Source organism: Peromyscus californicus, unplaced genomic scaffold (assembly GCF_007827085.1).
Source record: "Peromyscus californicus insignis strain IS unplaced genomic scaffold, ASM782708v3 Scaffold_11__1_contigs__length_118956290, whole genome shotgun sequence".
Classification (NCBI taxonomy): domain Eukaryota; kingdom Metazoa; phylum Chordata; class Mammalia; order Rodentia; family Cricetidae; genus Peromyscus; species Peromyscus californicus.
Window position 1 is genome coordinate 106,484,958 of NW_026294402.1, and position 19,511 is coordinate 106,504,468.

At 42.0% G+C, this 19,511-nt stretch overlaps 1 protein-coding gene across 19 annotated transcripts in view; it reads right to left on the minus strand.

Moving 5' to 3' along the window:
• Arpp21 (cAMP regulated phosphoprotein 21) overlaps positions 1 to 19,511 on the minus strand; it is a 169,574-nt gene that overhangs the window by 115,075 nt on the left and 34,988 nt on the right. For 9 of the 19 annotated variants that reach the window (XM_052722551.1, XM_052722544.1, XM_052722538.1 and 6 more), the window contains exons 1-5: positions 8,758 to 9,006; positions 6,836 to 6,999; positions 5,872 to 5,913; positions 5,085 to 5,174; positions 597 to 738 (exon numbers count right to left, since the gene is read on the minus strand). In XM_052722551.1, the coding sequence (XP_052578511.1) occupies positions 597 to 738; positions 5,085 to 5,174; positions 5,872 to 5,913; positions 6,836 to 6,961 (400 nt within the window). In that variant the 5' untranslated portion in view covers positions 6,962 to 6,999; positions 8,758 to 9,006. The other 10 variants (XM_052722469.1, XM_052722451.1, XM_052722478.1 and 7 more) reach the window with 8 other exon arrangements.

Here is a 19,511-nt window from a genome sequence, read left to right on the forward strand (position 1 = left end):
TTAAAAGTGTATCAGCAGTCTCAAAGTTCTAGACTGTAGGCCTGTGGCTTTAGAAGGATGGGCTCTTTTCCAAATGGAAATATGATTCTTGTTTTCACATGAAACAACACAAAATAGTATACAAATGCACAGATCAAAGTCCTCTGTGCCAGGGAGTCTACTGCCCTGCACACACATGTGTGGCTTACTGTGGGAAGGTGCTGAGGTCCTTGCTGTCTTTCTTTTGAGGTAAGAGTGAATGAAACTATAAAGCTGTGTGTCACCGTTGTTCACTAATCTGAGTCAGTTGTCAATGAACCTGAATGCAAGAATGTATTTGAATTCCCTCTTTTGCCTCAGCTTGTCATGGAGAACAGGAGATTCAAGAGTGAATTCAAAGAAACAAGTGATTCTAAAAATAACCTCTCTAGCTTTACAAATAAGAGATCAGGAATAAAAAGACAGTGAGGGTCACTTTTTTTTTTAAGCACATACAGGACCACTTAGAAAATGAGGTGCAGAGTGTCCGGGGCTCTAAGACTTGTTCCCTTTGCAATGTCATCTGGCGATGCATGTGCCCAAATTAAGCAAGGTAAGGAAATGTTTTTCAAATTCACCTTTTGATAACATTCTGATCTTGGGTTTCTCAGATTTATCTCTGTTTTTATCCTTTTCTTTTTCTCTCTCAGAATCATCCTTCCTAGATTTATCCTCCTCTTGCAGGCTGGGGAAACTGGAAAGCTGTAAATGAATAGATTCCTGTTGGGGAAAAAATATAATAATTTAGGGCCAGATGTAATTCCCTCTGCGTGGCTTCCATTTTGCACAGAAGTTAGTAGGTATTGGAAAATGAGAGCCAGGTATGAATTCCTGTTTCTTAAGTGGTTAAAAACAATTAAGCCTGTCAGATAAAAAGAACACTTGCCCTTTAAGGTGAACTGAAATCCAGGAGTCAGCAGGAGGTCAGAAGACACATCTGGTATTAAACTTTGCCTCATGAGTATTAACTTTAATCAAGCTAAACTCATGTAGATCACAACTCTCATTTTCTCTACAGGTGTATTTTTAAATGTGTAGGGGAAAAAATTCCTCCATCTACTCACATTGGAGGCACTGTCATGTCTAAAAAAGGCTTCTCCAATTTCCTTCCAGAGTTCCTTATAAGGAGAAACGTGCATACAGACAGACAGGTTCCAGGAGTCATAATTACAGTTAGAACCAAGAGAAAGAACACACCCAATAGCCAATTTACAGCACAAATCCTATCATGGGAGCCAGGTCAGGAAGAATGCCCATGCTGTGGAAAACTGAACCCTGCAGCTGTGTGAATCCTAGGCCTAGGGTCATGGGGATTGCTTATGGATGCCATTAGTATTTTATTATGATTCAGTCACAAAAATCATTGCCTTTTAGAAAATGTGGTGAATCCTGCTATGCTTTCATAAGTCATCTATAAATCTATGTTTGGGTCAATTTAGTTGCATTAACTCTTTCCCAAACAGATTCTCTGAAGCAGCTGCTTGATACAGATTGTAGTGTTGAGCTGGATCTACTTTTGCATTCCCTCATTTTATTATTATTTTTTTTCTGGAATCCAATCTGCTTGTATTGATAACCACGCAGTAGCCATTGCTTTGATTGCACATTTGCTTCTTTGAAGCACAGTGTGCCAAATGACATTTTGTTGGGGATTTTAGTTTCTGCAAAGCGTATGCTGACTGGAGTTACAGTGACTTAGGGAGGAGGAGGCTAGGTTGTGCAGATGTGAGAGATCACATGGTGGCTCTGCTTCATGATGTGGGGCACGGGGTGGATAATGTTTCCAGTGAAGAAGAGTGTTTTTCACAGAAATTTTCCTGCAAGCTCACCTGACCTGTGACCTGTGACTCTGGCCTTTAGCTGTACCCAGGTTGGGATTCATAATGGCTCTGATCAAATCTGGCTAATTGAATAAGCACAAGGTAGCATTCCTCAAAGTGAGCTGTATGCTTTGGGAGGGACCTCACTGGAAATGATAACTGGAGGGAAGTCACCATGGTGGCCAGAAGAAAACACAAAAACAAAAAGATCTCTAACCTCCACAATAAAGAAGATGAGATAAAACATTCTACCATCATAAATTGTTAACTAAGCTGGGTTTTCTCATTCCCAGGAGTTTATTCTGTGGGTGGATATATACAAGATATGTAAAGCAGAGAGAGATTCTATTATGGTCATTCTTTGCGTGATTAAGGACAGAACTATTGCAATCAGTGAGGGTTCAAGTAGGATCTAGGATTTTGATTTTACTTTTACTTTCTCAGGAAATCCCTGGGACATTTCCTGCTGAGATGTGTCTCAGGATGGGATGAGAAGAGTCAGTCCATCAGTAGACTCAGAGAGAAGCAGTGAGCATGTGAGTCATAAGAGAATGGTCCCATTCCTTCTTCAGAACTGTTGGAACCATCCAACCCTCTCTAAGTTGGAATCTAAAAATCATCATGTTGGCAATATATTCTATACATAAAAACAGAGGTCAAAGACATCCACTGGAGAAAAATGTACAAATCGATGCTTTGTGTTGACAAATGCTACATTCAGAATAAAAAAATATATTTTCTACACATAAATATACAGTATGGTGTAGAAAGAACACACAAAAAGTGTTGTAGAGTTGGTAAAAAACAATCTGTTATTTTTTAAATATTTTTATTGATATGCTCAATATTAAAATACAAGTGTTAATAAATACATTGGTACAGGATAAGTTTATACCCAACAACAGTAAAAGAATGATTCAAGTTGCAGTAACACACTGATCAGTAAATAATATAACATTAGAAAAGCACGCTTCCTTTAACTCAAAGACAGACTGAACCATCCATCTGGTGTGGGTCTGAGATCAAGTAATACAGGGAACAAGAGTTTTCCCCACACAAGAAAATGAAGGCAGTTTTCCAAATACTGTGAATATACAAACATGGGGGAAGCGATACATTCCATATACTGTATACTTCTCTGGGAGTCAGTCCACACACTTTCTAAGTGTCCGGTGGTATCCAGTGAAGGCATTGCATATAAACTCTAAGATGGGACCACTTGCTTATGCATGTATCCATTGGTTTTCTACCAACCCCTTATTCCCACCATCCTTTGGCTAGCCAACAGAAAGCTTGAGGACCCTAATTCTCTCCTCCAACACTAACCTTGTTTTCTGGGTTCAGAGCCAGCAGGAACAAAGCACCGTTTGCACCCACTGTGTGAGAGTACCTAGACCTGCCTCTGGAATGGGTGCTATGACACAGGTGACCCTTACCAAAACTCTTCTTGTTCCTTGTCAAAGGAGACAAAGAGCAGATGAAGTCTAACGAGGCTGGCCTCCTCTGCCTGGCCTTAGGAGTGAGAGACAACTGGGCCATTAATTCTCCCAGAGTCTGCCATTCTACTGGGTTTCACCCAAATCATATGCCGTACATTAGAAGCCATCAATCCACATTGATAGTACAAGGCATAATATTCACATCATTTCACCTTTTCCATCTCCATTAAAAATAGATGCACACATAAAATGCTGAAGAAAAGCCACATGTTTCTCAGAGCCCAAGATTTTTTTTTTTTAAAAAAAAAGGCTGTATATGAAACACAGTAATGGCTACTGAATGACAGCTCACCTGTGCCTCTCCACATGAGTGGCGTGTTAAGAAAATGAGACTAGAAAAGAAAACACTCTTAGAACAAAAATCTATAAGGAATTTCTTTTTTGGTTCTTTTAAAGAAGGTGCTCTCCATGTTCTCTGTGTCAGTAAGGAGAATGTAGAGGCTTTCAATTAATGTGAAAAGGGAGGTGGAGATGAAAGAGAGGCAAAAAAATCCCAACAAAAACTAATGATTTTGTAATCAATTTTCCCTCTCTTGGGCTCAGGCAGATCATCTGACTTTTGTCTTAACTGCCTTTGGCCTCTGATACAATAAGTAACATTTCTGCATCAAGACTGTGATTTTCAGAAGTAAATATGATGGTTAAAGGGGAAAAAAGGCTATGAAGGGCTTCATTTGGTCACGAAGCATTTTCCTGGACTTTTAATTTTGGGGTGCCTACTCATCTTGCTGAAAGGAGCAAAGATCAGGATGAAGATATGCAGCAACTGATCAGTTTCCAACTCACCACCAGCTCAGGTGCTTTTCTGGACCATTTTTGCAGTATTCACCTCCCCCCCAAAAAAAATTAAAAAATCTCTTGCAAAGGCCATAAGGGTATTTCTCCAAAGCTCAGGGCACCTTAGCCACTATTTCTTAAGTCTCATAGGAGCCAACAGTGGTGTGTTTTGTTTTTTGTTTTTATAGGCAGGTGCATTTGGGGAGCTGAGAGGTAAGTTGTCTCCCTAAAGACAGGGTGTTTGGGGTATATTTGGTTCAGCCTTATCAAGAGAGAGCCTTGGTGGACATCCAGCACTATTGTGCTTACTTATCTTTTTTAAAATTAAGTTTTAATCTAAATTCTTTTGAGTTCCTTTCCATTTGCAGTTTTCAGAGAGTCTGGAAAAGAAACAAATGCAATATCCTGTGTTATACATTTAAACTAGTTGTGTATGGGGGTGGGTGGGTGTGTATGTGGGTGTGGGTATATTTGCATATTTGTGGGAGGCACACCAGGGTGTATGGGTACATGTGCACGTGGAATCAGAAGACAACTGCAGCTGTTTCTCCTCTGGTGCCATCTATCATTTTTCTTTTTCTTTTTTTTCTTTTTGATACAGTCTCTCACTGGTACTTGGGGCTCACTGGCTGGACCTCAGGCTGACTGGCTCTTGAACCCCAGGAACCTATCTACTTGGCTCTGTTTCCCCCATACTGAGATGATAAACCATGCCCAGCTTAAGTGCATTCTGGGGGTTGAACATTGGCCCAAATGCTTATGTGGCAAGCAGTTTACCTGCTAGGTTATGGACCCAGCCCCAAATGTCTAACTATGCAGAATATCTCAGAAACAGGGGATGAAGCAAGAAAATGCTATCTTTCTCCAATTTCCATTTTCTCCCCTGAAACCTCCTTTAATGTCAAAGTAGCGATTGGTCATTCACACCAAGATCTAGTCATGCAAGTCCTTCTCAAAGCAGACTTTATACCTGGTCTTGATGACTGTCCCCTCCAGGTCTAGCTGAAGACTCTTCGCAGACAGCCAGGCTTCGGGTCAGCTTCCCTTTGCCTGCTCCTGACTGGAGATTGAGGAAGGTGGGTAAAAAAACAGAAAACATTCTCAGTCTGTCAAAGCATGGCCACCACATTTGCACAAACATTCCCAAACCAGATTTCTCAGGACAGGATGGAAAGTGCTGCGTGATTCTGTGTGCAAAGGGCTAAGAAAGAACAAGAAAGCCCCATGCCAAAGGAGAAAACACAAACTTATGCAACAGTTTTTCACTATCTTGACCCATGTGCATGAAGGGTGAACGGATGTCACATTTGTGAAAATATCAGAAGAAACACCCCACGATGAATTTCCATTAAAACTAAATTAAAAGATTCCACTAAGAAGGTGCTCCAAGCACTGAGCAACACTGCCCAGTTATCTCTAGGTAGAAATCACTTGGAAGACTGAAATGTCTACTCTAAGTTTTATCCAAAAGCAAGCAAGCAAACAAACAAACAAACAAAAGTTCCAGTGGACGTAAATTGTGTAAAGCACCACTGCACCTTTGGGTGTAAAAAACAGAGAGATTACAACACTACAGGTGTTCGGTTTGTGAACAACAAGCACCCATATCAGAAGGAAAGGCTGAGGATCGCAACCACACTGTAAGAGGACAGCAGGACCCACCCCAGCCTCTGGGCTGTGGGCACATGTGCAGCTCTGATGGGCAGTGTGTGATTTACTGTAACTGATGGCGACTCCTGGAACCCGAAGATCCCTACCTTGGATTTCCTTCTCTCTTGGTTTTGAGCCGCCAGTCGTCGCTGCATGGCAGAAACAGAAGAAAACAAACAGTGAACTCCAGAGAGGCAGGGAGGAAGCCAGGGAGGGATGCAGGAGAGCGGAGGAGAGAAAAGGAAAGCGGGGGAGACACCATCATTGACCAGGGACATCTCCTCAGTGGAAGCAAAGGTATTCTGACCACTAGGAAGGACACCCTCCTGGCCAAAGTCCCAGTGTTTTGACATGTGTCATTGACAGAGCCCTTTCTCCCCAGCGCAGAAACAGGCGAGAAGAGAAGACAGCCTGGCTGATGGGGCACGATGGGATCATTGACCTTGGACAAGACTGGATTGTGGAAAATGCTAACACATTCGTAAATCAGTTAAAGGAAAACCTGTAGCATTTTCAAGCTCAGTTGGCCTTCCCTGGACCAATACTTTTTCTTTGTAATTCACTTCCATATTTAATCCTGTCTCTCTCCTGATTCTTCCAACTGCTGCCAGTACCCACCCCTCCCTCAATCCTTTTTAGTGTCCTGACTCTTCAGCTGGGGACTCTTGAGCTTAGACTGGTATAAGAAGATATGAACCTTAACATGTCTATGGTTTATAGAATACATGACTCTGACATTTCTCAGCTATGAGCTCTATCTCCATCTTTCCATGAGAAAGGGAATCTGTGTCAAGACTCCAAGAGCCTCCAGCCCCATCTGCAAAGGCCCTGCATGCACAGCTTGTGATGGTCTAGCAAGGGATACTGGGCTCCTGTATGCAAATTCAGTAATTAAATACACTCCTTTGATGATATTAGTTTTCATTTCTAAAGGCATTTTATGGCATCATTAAAAAAACAATTGGATGAGGATTTTTCCATTGATCTCCTGGATCCTTAACTACCAAATTCCTAAAGCAGTTTTAGATACATCCTAGAGGTGAAAGGCCAAGACAGGTCCCTCTGGCTTACCTGGAGTTCCAGCTTCTCTTCTTCATCCAGACTTTCCGATTTAAGGATGCCATTTTCTGGGGCGGACTCTGGCTCAGTCCGTCCTTCCTCCACTATGGCCGGGTTCAGTTCTCCTTGCTCAGACATTCTCCCAGATGCAAATTGAAACAATGAGGTTTTAGGCCCTAAAAGATTACAGTATCAGAAAACAGTATCAGTGCAGGGAAGCGTTTCCAATTATTCTTGAGCTCTCTTGTGCCTCCCTGCGAATTCACATCCAGAGGTGCAGCCCAGCATCCCTACCAACTTGACACACTCAGGAGGAGTCAGTTGACAACATCAAACAGCAAATGCACACACAGGACGCAGGCGCGCCACCTCAGCCTCAGCCCTGCCACGCACACACCGGCACACATGCATGCACCTTCTGTCAACATGAATCAACTCATCTTAGCTGAGACACATTGCTCCCACCCAACGGTTAGTCCCCACATTCTGCTAACAGAGTGAAAGAAGGAAAATGGGGATAGTCCCCCAGCGCTTCAACAGGTAACCTCTAACTTCTGAGTCAAGAGGTCTTACTGATGGAAGGTGGTACCTCACATGTAATTCAGAAAATTGTTATTAAGTTTCAACTATGGAAACACATCCCTAGCAGCAAGGGATACAGTGCACCATATTCAGGGACAAATAAGTGGACAAAAGTCAGAGGGAAAAGTTATGATTTGGTATAAACCTGGGATCTACTTTTAACCAAGAACTTCCCAGGGTCAGCACATTTAGGCTTCAAATTAACAACGAACAGAAGTAGTAGTCGTGGTAGCAGCAGCAGCAGCCACCCCTCTGCTCAGGTTCCTGCCAGGTACCCTTGCTGCAAGCTCCTGAGCTGCCTGCAAGGCAGTACTAAGGACTGCTGCTGCTGCCCCCTGCCTCTCCACACTCACAGCACATTGCTCCCCAGACAGGAAGTGGCTTTTCAGACATTAATTCCATTATTGTTTCCCCCACCCTAAAAATCCCTGGCACTTCTTTCCCTCTGATGTGCTCACAAATCACTTATTGTTTACTTATTTACTTCCTGCTCCTTTCTTTAACTATGAAAAAGTAAAGGGAAGGAAAGAGGGATAGAGGAAGGAAGGAAAAAGTGAGAGGGAGAGAAAGGAGGGAGGAAGGGAAGAGAGGGGCAGAGTAGGGGCAGAGGCAGCTCAGAAAGTCCTTTCTTTGCAAATGTCCCCACTATTCACTGTCCCATCCTAGCCATTACAGGTAACTGGCCTTGGACAGCCGAAGTTCTGATGTCTCTGAGGGGGGCTGCATTAGCACTTGCTCATTCAGTAACTTTAGTTTCTGCTAGAAGCAGAAGACAAATGAACACCGTAGCAAATTCATTGCTAATTTGCTAAAACCTACCCTGCCAGAGCAGATGGCCTGTAACAAAAATTTTCAAGTACGTGGACCTATTTGGCAGAGGACTGTGGGATTGTAGAAGGAAAAGGCTCCCTAAAGGAGGCAGAGGTTTGAGCTGGTTAGTTTGCTGGTTTTAAATTTGGGAAAGTTTTAGGATTTGCCGCCTTTGGGTACATTTCTTCTATCTCCGTGTCAGCCAGCGTGTGTGGCTAACAAAATTAAAGTTTCGTTTTCCCATTGGTGAACAGCTTGCTTTCTCTGAACAGTGTCTAGAACAGGAGGACAGAGAACTTCTGTTGTCCTAACTCAATTTTCAGAGTGCTTCAATTAGAAAAAGAAGAAGAAGAAAATAAAAAAAAAAAGACAACAGTGAGGAAACTGAGCTCCAATTTTCAAAACTACAAGCCCAATGACACCCCAGCAGACAGGTCCTGACTCTAAGGGCTGCATGTGGTGAACCAGTCTATGCAGACAGGCATGGCAGTTCAAAGGGAGCAACAAGAAAATATGGAGCTGCAGCCCCACAAATGCTTTACCTTTCACGCAGAATTCCAGCTGTAGGTCTGGACTGGCGGCTTCTGTCGTTCTGCCCCAGGAGAATCCACACAAGTGATCAGAGGTGACCGCCGTCCCATGTCCCCATTAGCAGTTCAGAATGTCCATCTCCAGGCAGTTTCCTTACACGGTTTGACACATGGTCGACAACCTGAAAAAAGAGCAACAGTAAATCATCATGGCAACAGTTGTGGCGGTCGGGAGAAGCACACAATAAGTAAGACTGGGTTTCTAACACTAATGACCAGCTTCCAGCAAATCCCTCTCCCAGCTTGCTCCAGCTCCACCTGTCCCAAGCTGCCGGCTTCTTCTCCAATGAAGGCTACAGCCGGCTGTTCAAGTCAGAGCGGCACCCACGCAAGGAGCTAAAATTAACAACTGAATTATGCACCGAAGATTACTCACTTCAATTTTAACCTTTTTTAGTGAAATCTCGCACTTTGTATTATAAAAAAAAAACAAGTTTGTGTGTTTGCCTCAATGAGAATCAAAGTCACCTACATGCCAAAGGTTTGTCTTTTTTATTTCTAAACCAAAGCCTTTGTCTAAATTATAGGTGGATGTGATATGCTTTAATTCTTTGTCTATGACTCTTCTGTAAGAGGTATCTTCATGCAGTGTATGTAGAGGCTTTGTTTTAAAGAGGTCTTGTCTGTAAAGTTTAAGAGAGAGAGAAAAAAGCAGAAAACGTTCGCACTGGCGCAGTTGAGACAGCACTTTTCATTCCAGACAGTTTGCAAAGCATCCCTTACATCCCCCCTTCATGGTGAACAACTCTCCACTTCCCTCCCTTCCCTCCCTACCGGGACAACTCTGCCAGCTGAGCATTCCCTGTGACAGCAAAGAATCGCTGTCGCAGCAAGCAACAGATTGGCACACTCCAAGCCCCTTGCAAACAATCCACGCTCTAATGTACACTTTCTTTTCTAGTAACTCCTACAGGAGCAGCTACACAGACAGCTTGAATGCAAACAGAGAGTCGGGCTCCTGATAGCATTTGCCAAAAGCAAACCACAGCCCAAACTCAGCCTCCGGGGAGGGGGGGGGGAGTACACCCGCTGAGTCCAGCAGCAGACACACCTCTTGAGTCCTGTAGTCTGTGAAAACACAAGCTGCATCCAAATCCTGCACCCAAGGTTAGAAACCCTCTCTCCTTGCCACCTCCTCCCCACGAGCTTAGATGAGCCTGGCTGGTTCCTTTCAGATTTGGTAGTGGCCCTGTTAATGGCATATCGGGTTACAAAGCCATTTGTTGTACAGTGGCAAACAACTGTTGAAAATACAACCAAGCATCCCATCGATGGTTTCTGATTTATTCATCTTTTATACCAAATGGATATCTTGGTTTTAAAAATATCAACCTTTTTGTTAGAAACCGTATAGCTGTTGGAGTAGGCAAGCACACATCTCCCACAAAATAGATCACTAATTGAGAGTCAGTTTTCATTTTTCTGTTCTGACCTCCTGTGCCATGGCTACTATGACAGATGCCCAATTTTAATTAAATAAAAACTAAGAAGTGATCGATGGCTTGCAAGCCCATTATCTAGAACAAACACTCCTGTTAGAAAAAGTTACCAAGTGTTTTTTGTGTGGTTTTCCTTTTCCCAAAGTGAATGAAGTTATTGTGAATTATCACAAGGCTTTGCCTCATTTTCCTGTCCCTCACAGCTTGCACAGGGCCATTTAAACCAGCAGGCAAATGACAATGGAGTTTCAACGCTAAGCCTCAGATACCCACCCTGGCTTCAGTAGGAGGATGTAAGATATAATTTTTCCCAAGAAGACGGAACAAACTCCTGTTCACGTAACTACCCAAGTGCTAACAGCCTGGATCTCCGTGTGTGCGTGTAATTTCCAGGACGTGTTTTGAAATAGAACTGAACTCTAAAGTCAGCGAGGTATTATTCTTACACGGCTGAATCATGAAGTCATCATCTCCCAAGATAAAAGAGAATATGGGCATATGGGAGTGAGCAGAGAGGAGCATATGGATTGCAAATATTTTTGTAACTGATTAAAACTGTTCTCTTTGCTGAGGAAGCAATGCCAGCAATCCAGACCTACTCCAGCTTCCTGCGGGCCAAACAACCCCACTCATGCATTGCCATTTCATGCGGATCGGGTCCAAGTGCTCGCCTTTTTATCAAGAACTCAAACTATATTTAACAAATATATTTTTCTTGGCAAAATTTTGTTAATAAATTTTATCAAATTTTAATTTATATAATAAAAAGACAAAAAGGGCTTTGTTATGTAATATGTAGTATATATAATACACAAAAGACAAGTTACTGGAGTTCTTTTATTGCCATTGTTATTACTTTACATTGAATAACTTTTAGGCAAAGGTGTGTATATGGACATGCATGTCCCACAGCACTCCTGGGGCAGTCAGAGGACAACTCGTTGGCATTGAGTCCCTCTTTCCGCTAGGTGTGAGCTGGGGACTGAACTCAGGTTGTCAGGATTGCCACAAGTACCTTTATCTGCTGAGTCATCTCAGAGGCCCAGAAATGCTATTTTAATCATGAGTTTGGAAGTATTCCTTAGTAGAACCCATCAGTGTAATGAACCTATAAGAAACTGGCACAAGGCTCGCAACTATTTTATAGAGAAAACATCAAATAAAACAATGATCATTTCAAATTGTCTTAATACTGCTTTCTTATGTCTCAAGCTTGCTTTAGAATTAAAAAAAAATGATAGCATTTGGGATCCAAAGGGGGAGAAAAAGAGGTGGAGAAGAGAATAATATAATTCAAGGCATATGTGTATTCTGTATTTTATCCCCACCAACAAATTGCATGTGTCCTGTTGTATGTATCCTTGTGTTACATACTCTAATCACTGCAGAACCACATAGAATTCCTGTAGGATCTTCCATGTCAGGGTCTATCTAAACGGGAAATTAAAGCTGAATCCTGTCTACAATTTGCGATGCTCACTTCATTAGTCACTCCTTCCCAATATGTGACAAATTAACCCAGCGATGACTAACCTGAGGCTAAATTAGCGTAAGTGTTTCATGACAAGACAACACAGTCAAGTGGCACGAACGGTCCCTCCCACAGGCTCCGGTTCTCGGGGTCCCAGATCTGCAAATAAAAATGACGACTTGCATTTGGAAGTGACAGCAGTAACTTGTTGGTCTCCTTTGTAGGGTAGAAACATGGACTGACTGAAACATGATCCACTCTCCAAAGACTCACTTAGTTAAAGCTTATAAAGGATTTTTGGCATTTCAGATTAAGTTTAAAGATGATTAAATTTTGGAATGAAAGCACTTCAAAATTGAAGCTGTTTATATATCAATATCTTCAGAAAGTCTGAAAAATCTTCTCAAAGTTGAAAGAAATGTGGAATTGTCTCATAAATTTAACAATTGTCCCACAAATTTAACTTCCCAATGATAGACCTAAGTTCTAATATACGTGTGAGAGGCACTAGACCAGGAACGTGAGCCTTTGGTTAAATGGTTTTTGTTTGTTTTGTTTTGTTTTTGTTTTTTGTTTGTTTGTTTTTGGTTTTGTTGTTGTTATTATTGAGCCAAAACACAAAAAATATTTTAAGATGATTAAGCTTGCACACAAATGAGAAAACATTTTGGAAAATAAACTTAGAAGAATACCTCTACATTTAAGAAAAGAAATGTTCCTGCTAGAAGTTTAGGAAATTGAAGTGTTCTACAAATATCCTTTTTGCAAGGATTTATTTCATGAACCTATTTTTATTAATTTTTTTCATACAACATCATATGTATAGATCTATGTCCATGTGTGGGTATGTTCACCTAAGAGAGAAAGGAGTGGATGCCAAAGCTTTGGAGACTAAAATGTAGCCCTATGAACACATGGATGTCTTGAAAAAATGAGGAAGATCTGTTGTCAATGAAAGTGTCTAGGGGGAGCAAAGTCAAGTATGGAGTGTTTACTTCTTCACATCAAACAAGCCTTTATCAAGTTCCCACTATGTCTGCAGATAATCTTCAGTAAGACCTGCTATTCAAGTCAAATGATGCAGGTTCCCTTGGAAAATTTTTTTTTGTTTCTTTTTGGATATGATATGGATAAACAATAAGCAAATTGCTATCCATCATGAAAGATCAAAGGCAGAAAACCAAGTACAAGAGGGAAAGCTGCCGTCCTGCCTTTCAAAGTTCCCTCAGGCATCTGAGTGACAAAAATGTATAAAACAGTTCTGTGGTGTAACCTGCCCTGCCTGGGACTTGAAAAGTATATCATCCTCATTACCTTAGCCATCTCGCCCATGTGCTATGCTTCTTAGTTCTTTGTCAATTTGACCCAAGCTAGAGTCGTCTGGGAAGTGGGGATGTCAATTGTGGAATTGTCTCATCAGATTGACCAGTAGGCAAGTCTGTGAGGCATTTTCTTGATTAATGATTGACCCAGTCCACTGTAGACAGTGCCACTCCCAGACAGGAGGTCCTGAATTGCATAGGAAAGCAAACTGAGCAAACCATCAAGAAAAGCCAGTGAGCAGTGGTCTCCATGCCTTCTGCTTCCGTTCCTGCCTACAGGTTCCTTCCTTCAGCATCTGTCCTGCCTTCTCTTAATGATGGACTCCTACCTGCAGGCTGAAATAAACCCTTTCCTTCCATGCTTGCTTTTCGCTAGTGTTTTATTACATCAATAGAAAGCAAATTAGATTGTGCTCTTACCTACCCAGGGGACCAAGCACTACTCTGACAAAAAAGACAGCTCTGCAGTTCCCTTCTCCTCCAAATCCAAGGGGTCTTGGTGTAGTGCAAACTGTCAGGAATGGCAAACAGAGCTGGGTGGAGTGAAGCAACGGATCAGTAGCTTTGTTATATCTGTGACCCAAGCTTTTTTTTTAAAAATAGTTTTTGTTTTAATTGCAGACAAAAATTATTGAAACAAAACTGGAATCAATGGCCCTGCTATCAAGACTCTGACAGCATTGAGGCTGGGTTCAGTTTGACTAGCCTGGGCTACAGAGTGAGTTCCAGGAAAGGTGCAAAGCTACACAGAGAAACCCTGTCTTGAAAAACCAAAAAAAAAAAAAAGAAAAAAAAAAAGAGTGTAAGCATGGCATATCCATAGACGCACTGGTCCATTGACTTCTAAGCAAATGTAATCTTTCATTAAAAGATTATATTATACAGAAAGTAATAGAGATACTACAAAGCACATCTAACAGACATCAAATCCAGGGGCTTAGACAGGACTCACCACCAAACAGTAACAGAACTGAGTTAACATCAATCATTTGACCTGGGGTGTCAGAGATCTTTTCAATCACTTTTGTTCCTATACTGCTGGCTGCCTTGGCAATATAAGCCATATTTACTCAAGCAAAACAATTCACTCACAGGATATGGCAACAGAGAGTCTCACATATATTTTCCCTGTGGCATTATCTTCTACCTCATAAGTGAGCTACTCAACATCACATGGACACTGCACCTCAGCTCCTGATAATAGCAGTTTCTTCCATTATTTTGTCCTGAGTTCACAGGCATAGTTGGGCCAAACATTCTGCTCAGTCTTTTTCTGACTATCTTGGAAGCCATATGCCGCAGGCATCAGAATGCCCTAATGTCTGTGTGTAAACCTGCCTACTTCCCTCCTTCCATGTCCAGAGTCCACAACATCTTCCTTCCTTCCTTCCTTCCTTCCTTCCTTCCTTCCTTCCTTCCTTCCTTCCTTCCTTCCTCCCTCCCTTCCTTTTTTCCTTCCTCCCTCCCTCCCTTCTTTCATTCCTTTCTTCCCCTTTCTCCCTGTGGGTGTGTATGTGATATGTACATGTAGTACATGTATATAATACATGCATACATATATGAGTAAATACACATGCTTATATATGTGTAGATGCCAGAATAGAATGGTTGGCATTCCATTTTATCACTCTCCACCATTATTCTCCTGAGACAGGTTCTCTTACTGAACTTGGAGCTAGACTAGCAGCCAGCAAGTCTCAGCAATATTCCCTTCTCTGCCCTCAACACCACTGGGATTGCAGGCATGAACCTGGGCCACACACAGCTTTTGAAGTGGGTGCTGGGACTTGGAATTCAAGTCTTCATGCTTGCATAGCAAACACCCTTATGCAGTAAGTCATCTTTTGAACCCCAACACCATTTTCTCTAGAGGTCGTGTAGGAAATCATATGTCTACCTGATATCCAGATCAAGTAGGCACAGAGGTTTCAGAAAGACATGATCACTTTTCTAATGTAAACATTAAACTCTATATCGGCAGGCCATGTGCACCATTTAGAAATGAGTGTCAACCTAATCTTGAGGCAAAATGCTAGGATCTCAGACTTCTGTGGCACCCTATTATTCTGAGTAAACATAAACAAATTTCCTAAAAACTTGTCTAATGCTATCACATGACCTTGCTTAAACAAGTATTTTCTTAAACAGTTATCAGGGTCACTGTACTGTGATCTCCTGCACAAAGCGTCAGTCACCTTAGGGATGGGAAGGGGTGATGAGGACCAGAAAGGATGCTTCCGCTTAGGTCATAGACCTAAGTTCAGACCAATACAACATTTAAAATAACCCCCTTTATATAGAGACTAAGAAAAAATGTTTTTCTGTTATTTTTATTGGTGATACTTTATCTTGGAACAAAGATTTATTATAAAATCTATGCTTTCCATCCTGGCTTAAAGAGTTCAAAATATGAAATTCATCATCACAAAGAGGAAAGGCAGTTTAAAAGGAGAAGAAGTATTAATTTTAACAATCATTAGCATGTTTGACATGAACTCTTTTCTCCTGCATTTCTACATAAGGTGCAAAGCACCTGTCATTTCAGAACAATGAAGCCTGGGACATGTGATGCTGCTCCAGAGGGAGTGGGCGGGGCGTTTGCAGTATGAAAAAGAAGGAAGAGAGACTTCTACAGCATGAGCAAAATCAAGAAAGCCACAATGAGCTGTTATTTGTTGGAGGTTTGAAATGACAATAGTCCTGTTTTTTTTCCCCACATTTGTAAGTTAGAAGAAATAGGAGAACTCCATTAGCATGCAGTCATGTTTTTGCTATGGCAATACTTAGCATTCAGTATCACAAATGAGTTGTTTGTGCCTCAATGCTGCATTTTCAGAATTAGTATCAACAAACATGTCTTTTCTAAATATCATTGCAAAGCTTCAATATGGGACTTTAAACCATGCACCCAAAACCTTCATCCGCATCCCCACAGCAAAAGTAATGAAGGTTCCCTAGAAGCGAGGAAATGAAAGGGCATCTTCGTGAAGTGAACAGATGCAGTGCAGGTCAAAGGGACTCTTCTGGTTATGGAAGCTCTCATGGTGGAGATGGGATCCACTCTCAGAGTAGGAAGGGGCAGGGCAGAGAGTGAGAGTACTGAGTGTAACAGAGGGATGCAGGATACCATCCCACAAACAGCATATCATATGAGACTTCTGGATGATCACATAGGGTGCTCTTACTAAGTTTTGTGTTAGCATTTTGAAAGTCAGTCAATTTTTTTTATTATGTACATGTTGCATGTGTACGTGTGTGTGTGTGTGTGTGTGCACGCGCTGTGCGCGCGCGTGCGCGCGCAGGTATGCATTCATGTATGCATGTGTATGTGGAAAACCCATGTGGACAATATTCTTTGACTCTCTGATGCCTTATTCATTCAGACAACATCTCTCATTCAATGTGAGAGCTCACCAATGTGGCTAGTCAGGCTAGCTAGGTAAGGCAGCTTGCTCTTTCTCTGCCTCCTGAGTATTGGAATTACAGAGGGACCAGGATGTGCACCTAGCATTAGCATGGATTTTAGGAATTGGAACTCTGGTCCTCACACTTGCATGGCAAATCTTTAACCACAGAACAATCTTCCCAGACAGACAGAAAATTCTTTGCAAACAATTCAGTCTCAATACCAACAGAAGCAACTACCTTTGATTCAGTGTTATAACATGATCAATTTCGACTGAGTTCACAATCAATTTATCCCGTATCAACCCATCTATTTTTGCCAGTCTCCATGAAGAAATACCCTAACTCTTTAGTCCTAATTCAGGTGACTTGGATCCCCTCTGGGTCCCAATACACATGATCACTCTGTAGCAAATTTCAAAATTCGAACTCAGGCATAAAATCCTTCTCATCTCACTGTTATGTAAGCTGATAGTCACAGGGGTTTGCACTTGCCTTGTCTACCTCTACATTAGCCAAAGGGATAGTGCCCGGCACACATTAGCAGTTGCTCTCCTAGTGAATAAAGCAAGGCTCCAAAGCTTTCCTGGCAACATAGTCAGTGATGGTCAGGCATATTTGGACCATGCTTGTGCTTCTTGAACCTGTAAGTGAGGATCTCTGGTCACTCTCAGACACCTGAGAAGCAACTTGGTGAGTTTAACTAACACTGGAATGTACTCAGAGACAAAGCCGTGGCATGCTCCTGGATCCATGGATGCATTATCTGGCAAACTCTGTAGTGCTGGGCACTGATTTAAAAGTGTATTTCATAGGAACCCACTGCATGGAGAATTATATGGCCCTGGAAGAGGACACCAGAGAAAGGAAGAGACAGTGTACTCTTGAAGGGGTCATTGAACAAATAAGAAAGCAATCTGGAGGGCTGAGGCAATAATAAGAGCATGGAAGATAAGAAACATCTTTCTTCTTTCTGTGTAATTTTTCCTTTTTCTCTATACCACACAATGCACCATTGCCTAAAATTCCACACTGATGATACTATATACATGGTCATTAAAATGCATAAGCCATTGTACTGGGATCAACATAAATTTTAGAAATAACTTAAGTACTAATAAATCATATTCAAAAGTCATTCCTTTTCTCAGACATCCTATAAGAAAGTGCAATTTGAAATTCAAGATACTTGGATGTACTTGTCATTGACTAGCTTTATATATTTAACTTTGTTCCGATGGGTAGCGGCATATGTTGGAATTTTTCCATCACAGTTAAACCTCTATAAATCTACTCAGGTGGTAGCTGCAAGACAGTTGTAGGAGAGCTAGCTCAGAATGCCTATGGATGCACTAAAGGAAAAGGTTCAGTTCAAGACCTTGAGTTCCGGCGAAAAGGTTATGGGGTGGTGTATGGGGCATTTTTTTTGCCTGTCCTAGGAGATAGCTGGGCAGGAGAGTTTTGTGTCTTCGGATGGAGGTTGTGATGTAGATGTTCTGGTGGGACGTGGGCACATTTTGTGAAAGCAGATATGCAGAAGAATTTCTCTAAGTCCTCATTTCTACATCATTAAGCATTTAGCTTATACTTGTATTGCTCTTTAAATATAAACGTTGTAATAAAATTTCCCAATGACGTATGTGGGCATTGGATTCTAAGTTCCTTGGACAAGAGGTACTCTGGCCAGTGTATCCTTCAACTGTTGCTTCACACTGAGCAGGACCACAGCTGATACCAATTGTCTGAGAGGAAAATTAGATACAGCTCTGTAAGGACACCTTTTTAAGAAATATGCAGCACATTCATGGAGAAGAATCAGGATCAGCATCATGTACCCAAGGCCTAACCAAAAGGTATTTCCTACTTCAGGTGCTACATGGTGTGCATTTATTGGGGTTAATTAGTACTTGAACCCTGAAGCTGTCCTTGGAGATAATGCTAGGCTCCTAGATGCCCTGTTTAGAAAGTCACACAAGAGGGCTATTTGGTTTGTCATTTCCTAGTAAAAGTTGGTTTGTTTCCTGTCGCTCTGTGCCAGAACTGTAATCACATGGTCCAAGACTGAGTGTGGTGACATCATTCCCTCCCTTCTCCAAGCCTGAATTTATGTAATTCTCTTTAAGCAAATGTTACTGCTTTAAGAGTTGGCATTCAAAGCTGATGTGTTTGCACGTGAAAATAGGTGCACCACTTCTGAGCAGCTCCTTTATCCTGACAAGGTGTAGCCTAGGAAAATGGACATTTGCTCTTCGCTCTTCTCCATGTCTCAAACTAAACACCGCACGTTAATGACCTTAGGAAATGACAGCTTGCACAAGCTCTGTAAGCTTTTAAAACCCGATAGCATTACCTGGTACTAAAGACACGGGAAAGCTGGCTCTCATTTTGTTCTAGATGAAGGAACTGCCAAAAGTCAGGACAACACCAGGAAGCACAAGGTCAGCCTGGCCTTGGGCAACGGAAAATGGTGTGTGACTCTAGAGTGTGTGTAGTGTGTAGCTTCCTTGAAATTAGGACTTTAAAAAAAAATGTCATTTTCAGTTCCTGAGAAGAAATATCCCTCCAGGAGTAGAAACTGCTCCCCCAAATCTCTCTGATCCTTGCTACCACACCCAGAAACCACAAAGCCAAGGGTGGGAAGATGGCTCAGGGGGTCGAATGCTCGATGCACGAGCATGAAGACCTGAGTGCAGATCCTTGGCACACACATAACAGCCAGGCCTGGTGGGACATGCTTGTGACCCCAGCACTGGGTCAGGAGCTCAGGGCACAGACATGCAGATCCTGGAGTCTTGCTGGCCAGCCAGCATAGCCAAATCCATGAGGTTCTAGGTCTAGTGAGAGACCCTGTCTCAGAACTAGAAAGTTGGAGAAGTGATTGAGAAAGCTAGCCAGGTCAACCTTTGGGCTCCACAGCCACCTGAACTGGTAAGAGAGTTCAGCAACACATATCACAGCAAATACTGGTTAATTCAGTTAATGAAATCACAAAACTAGAATTTCAATGTCTGGTTTCCTTAGACTCCCGCTCACAGCCAGGCTGAACTGCTTTTCTATGTATACTTTTTG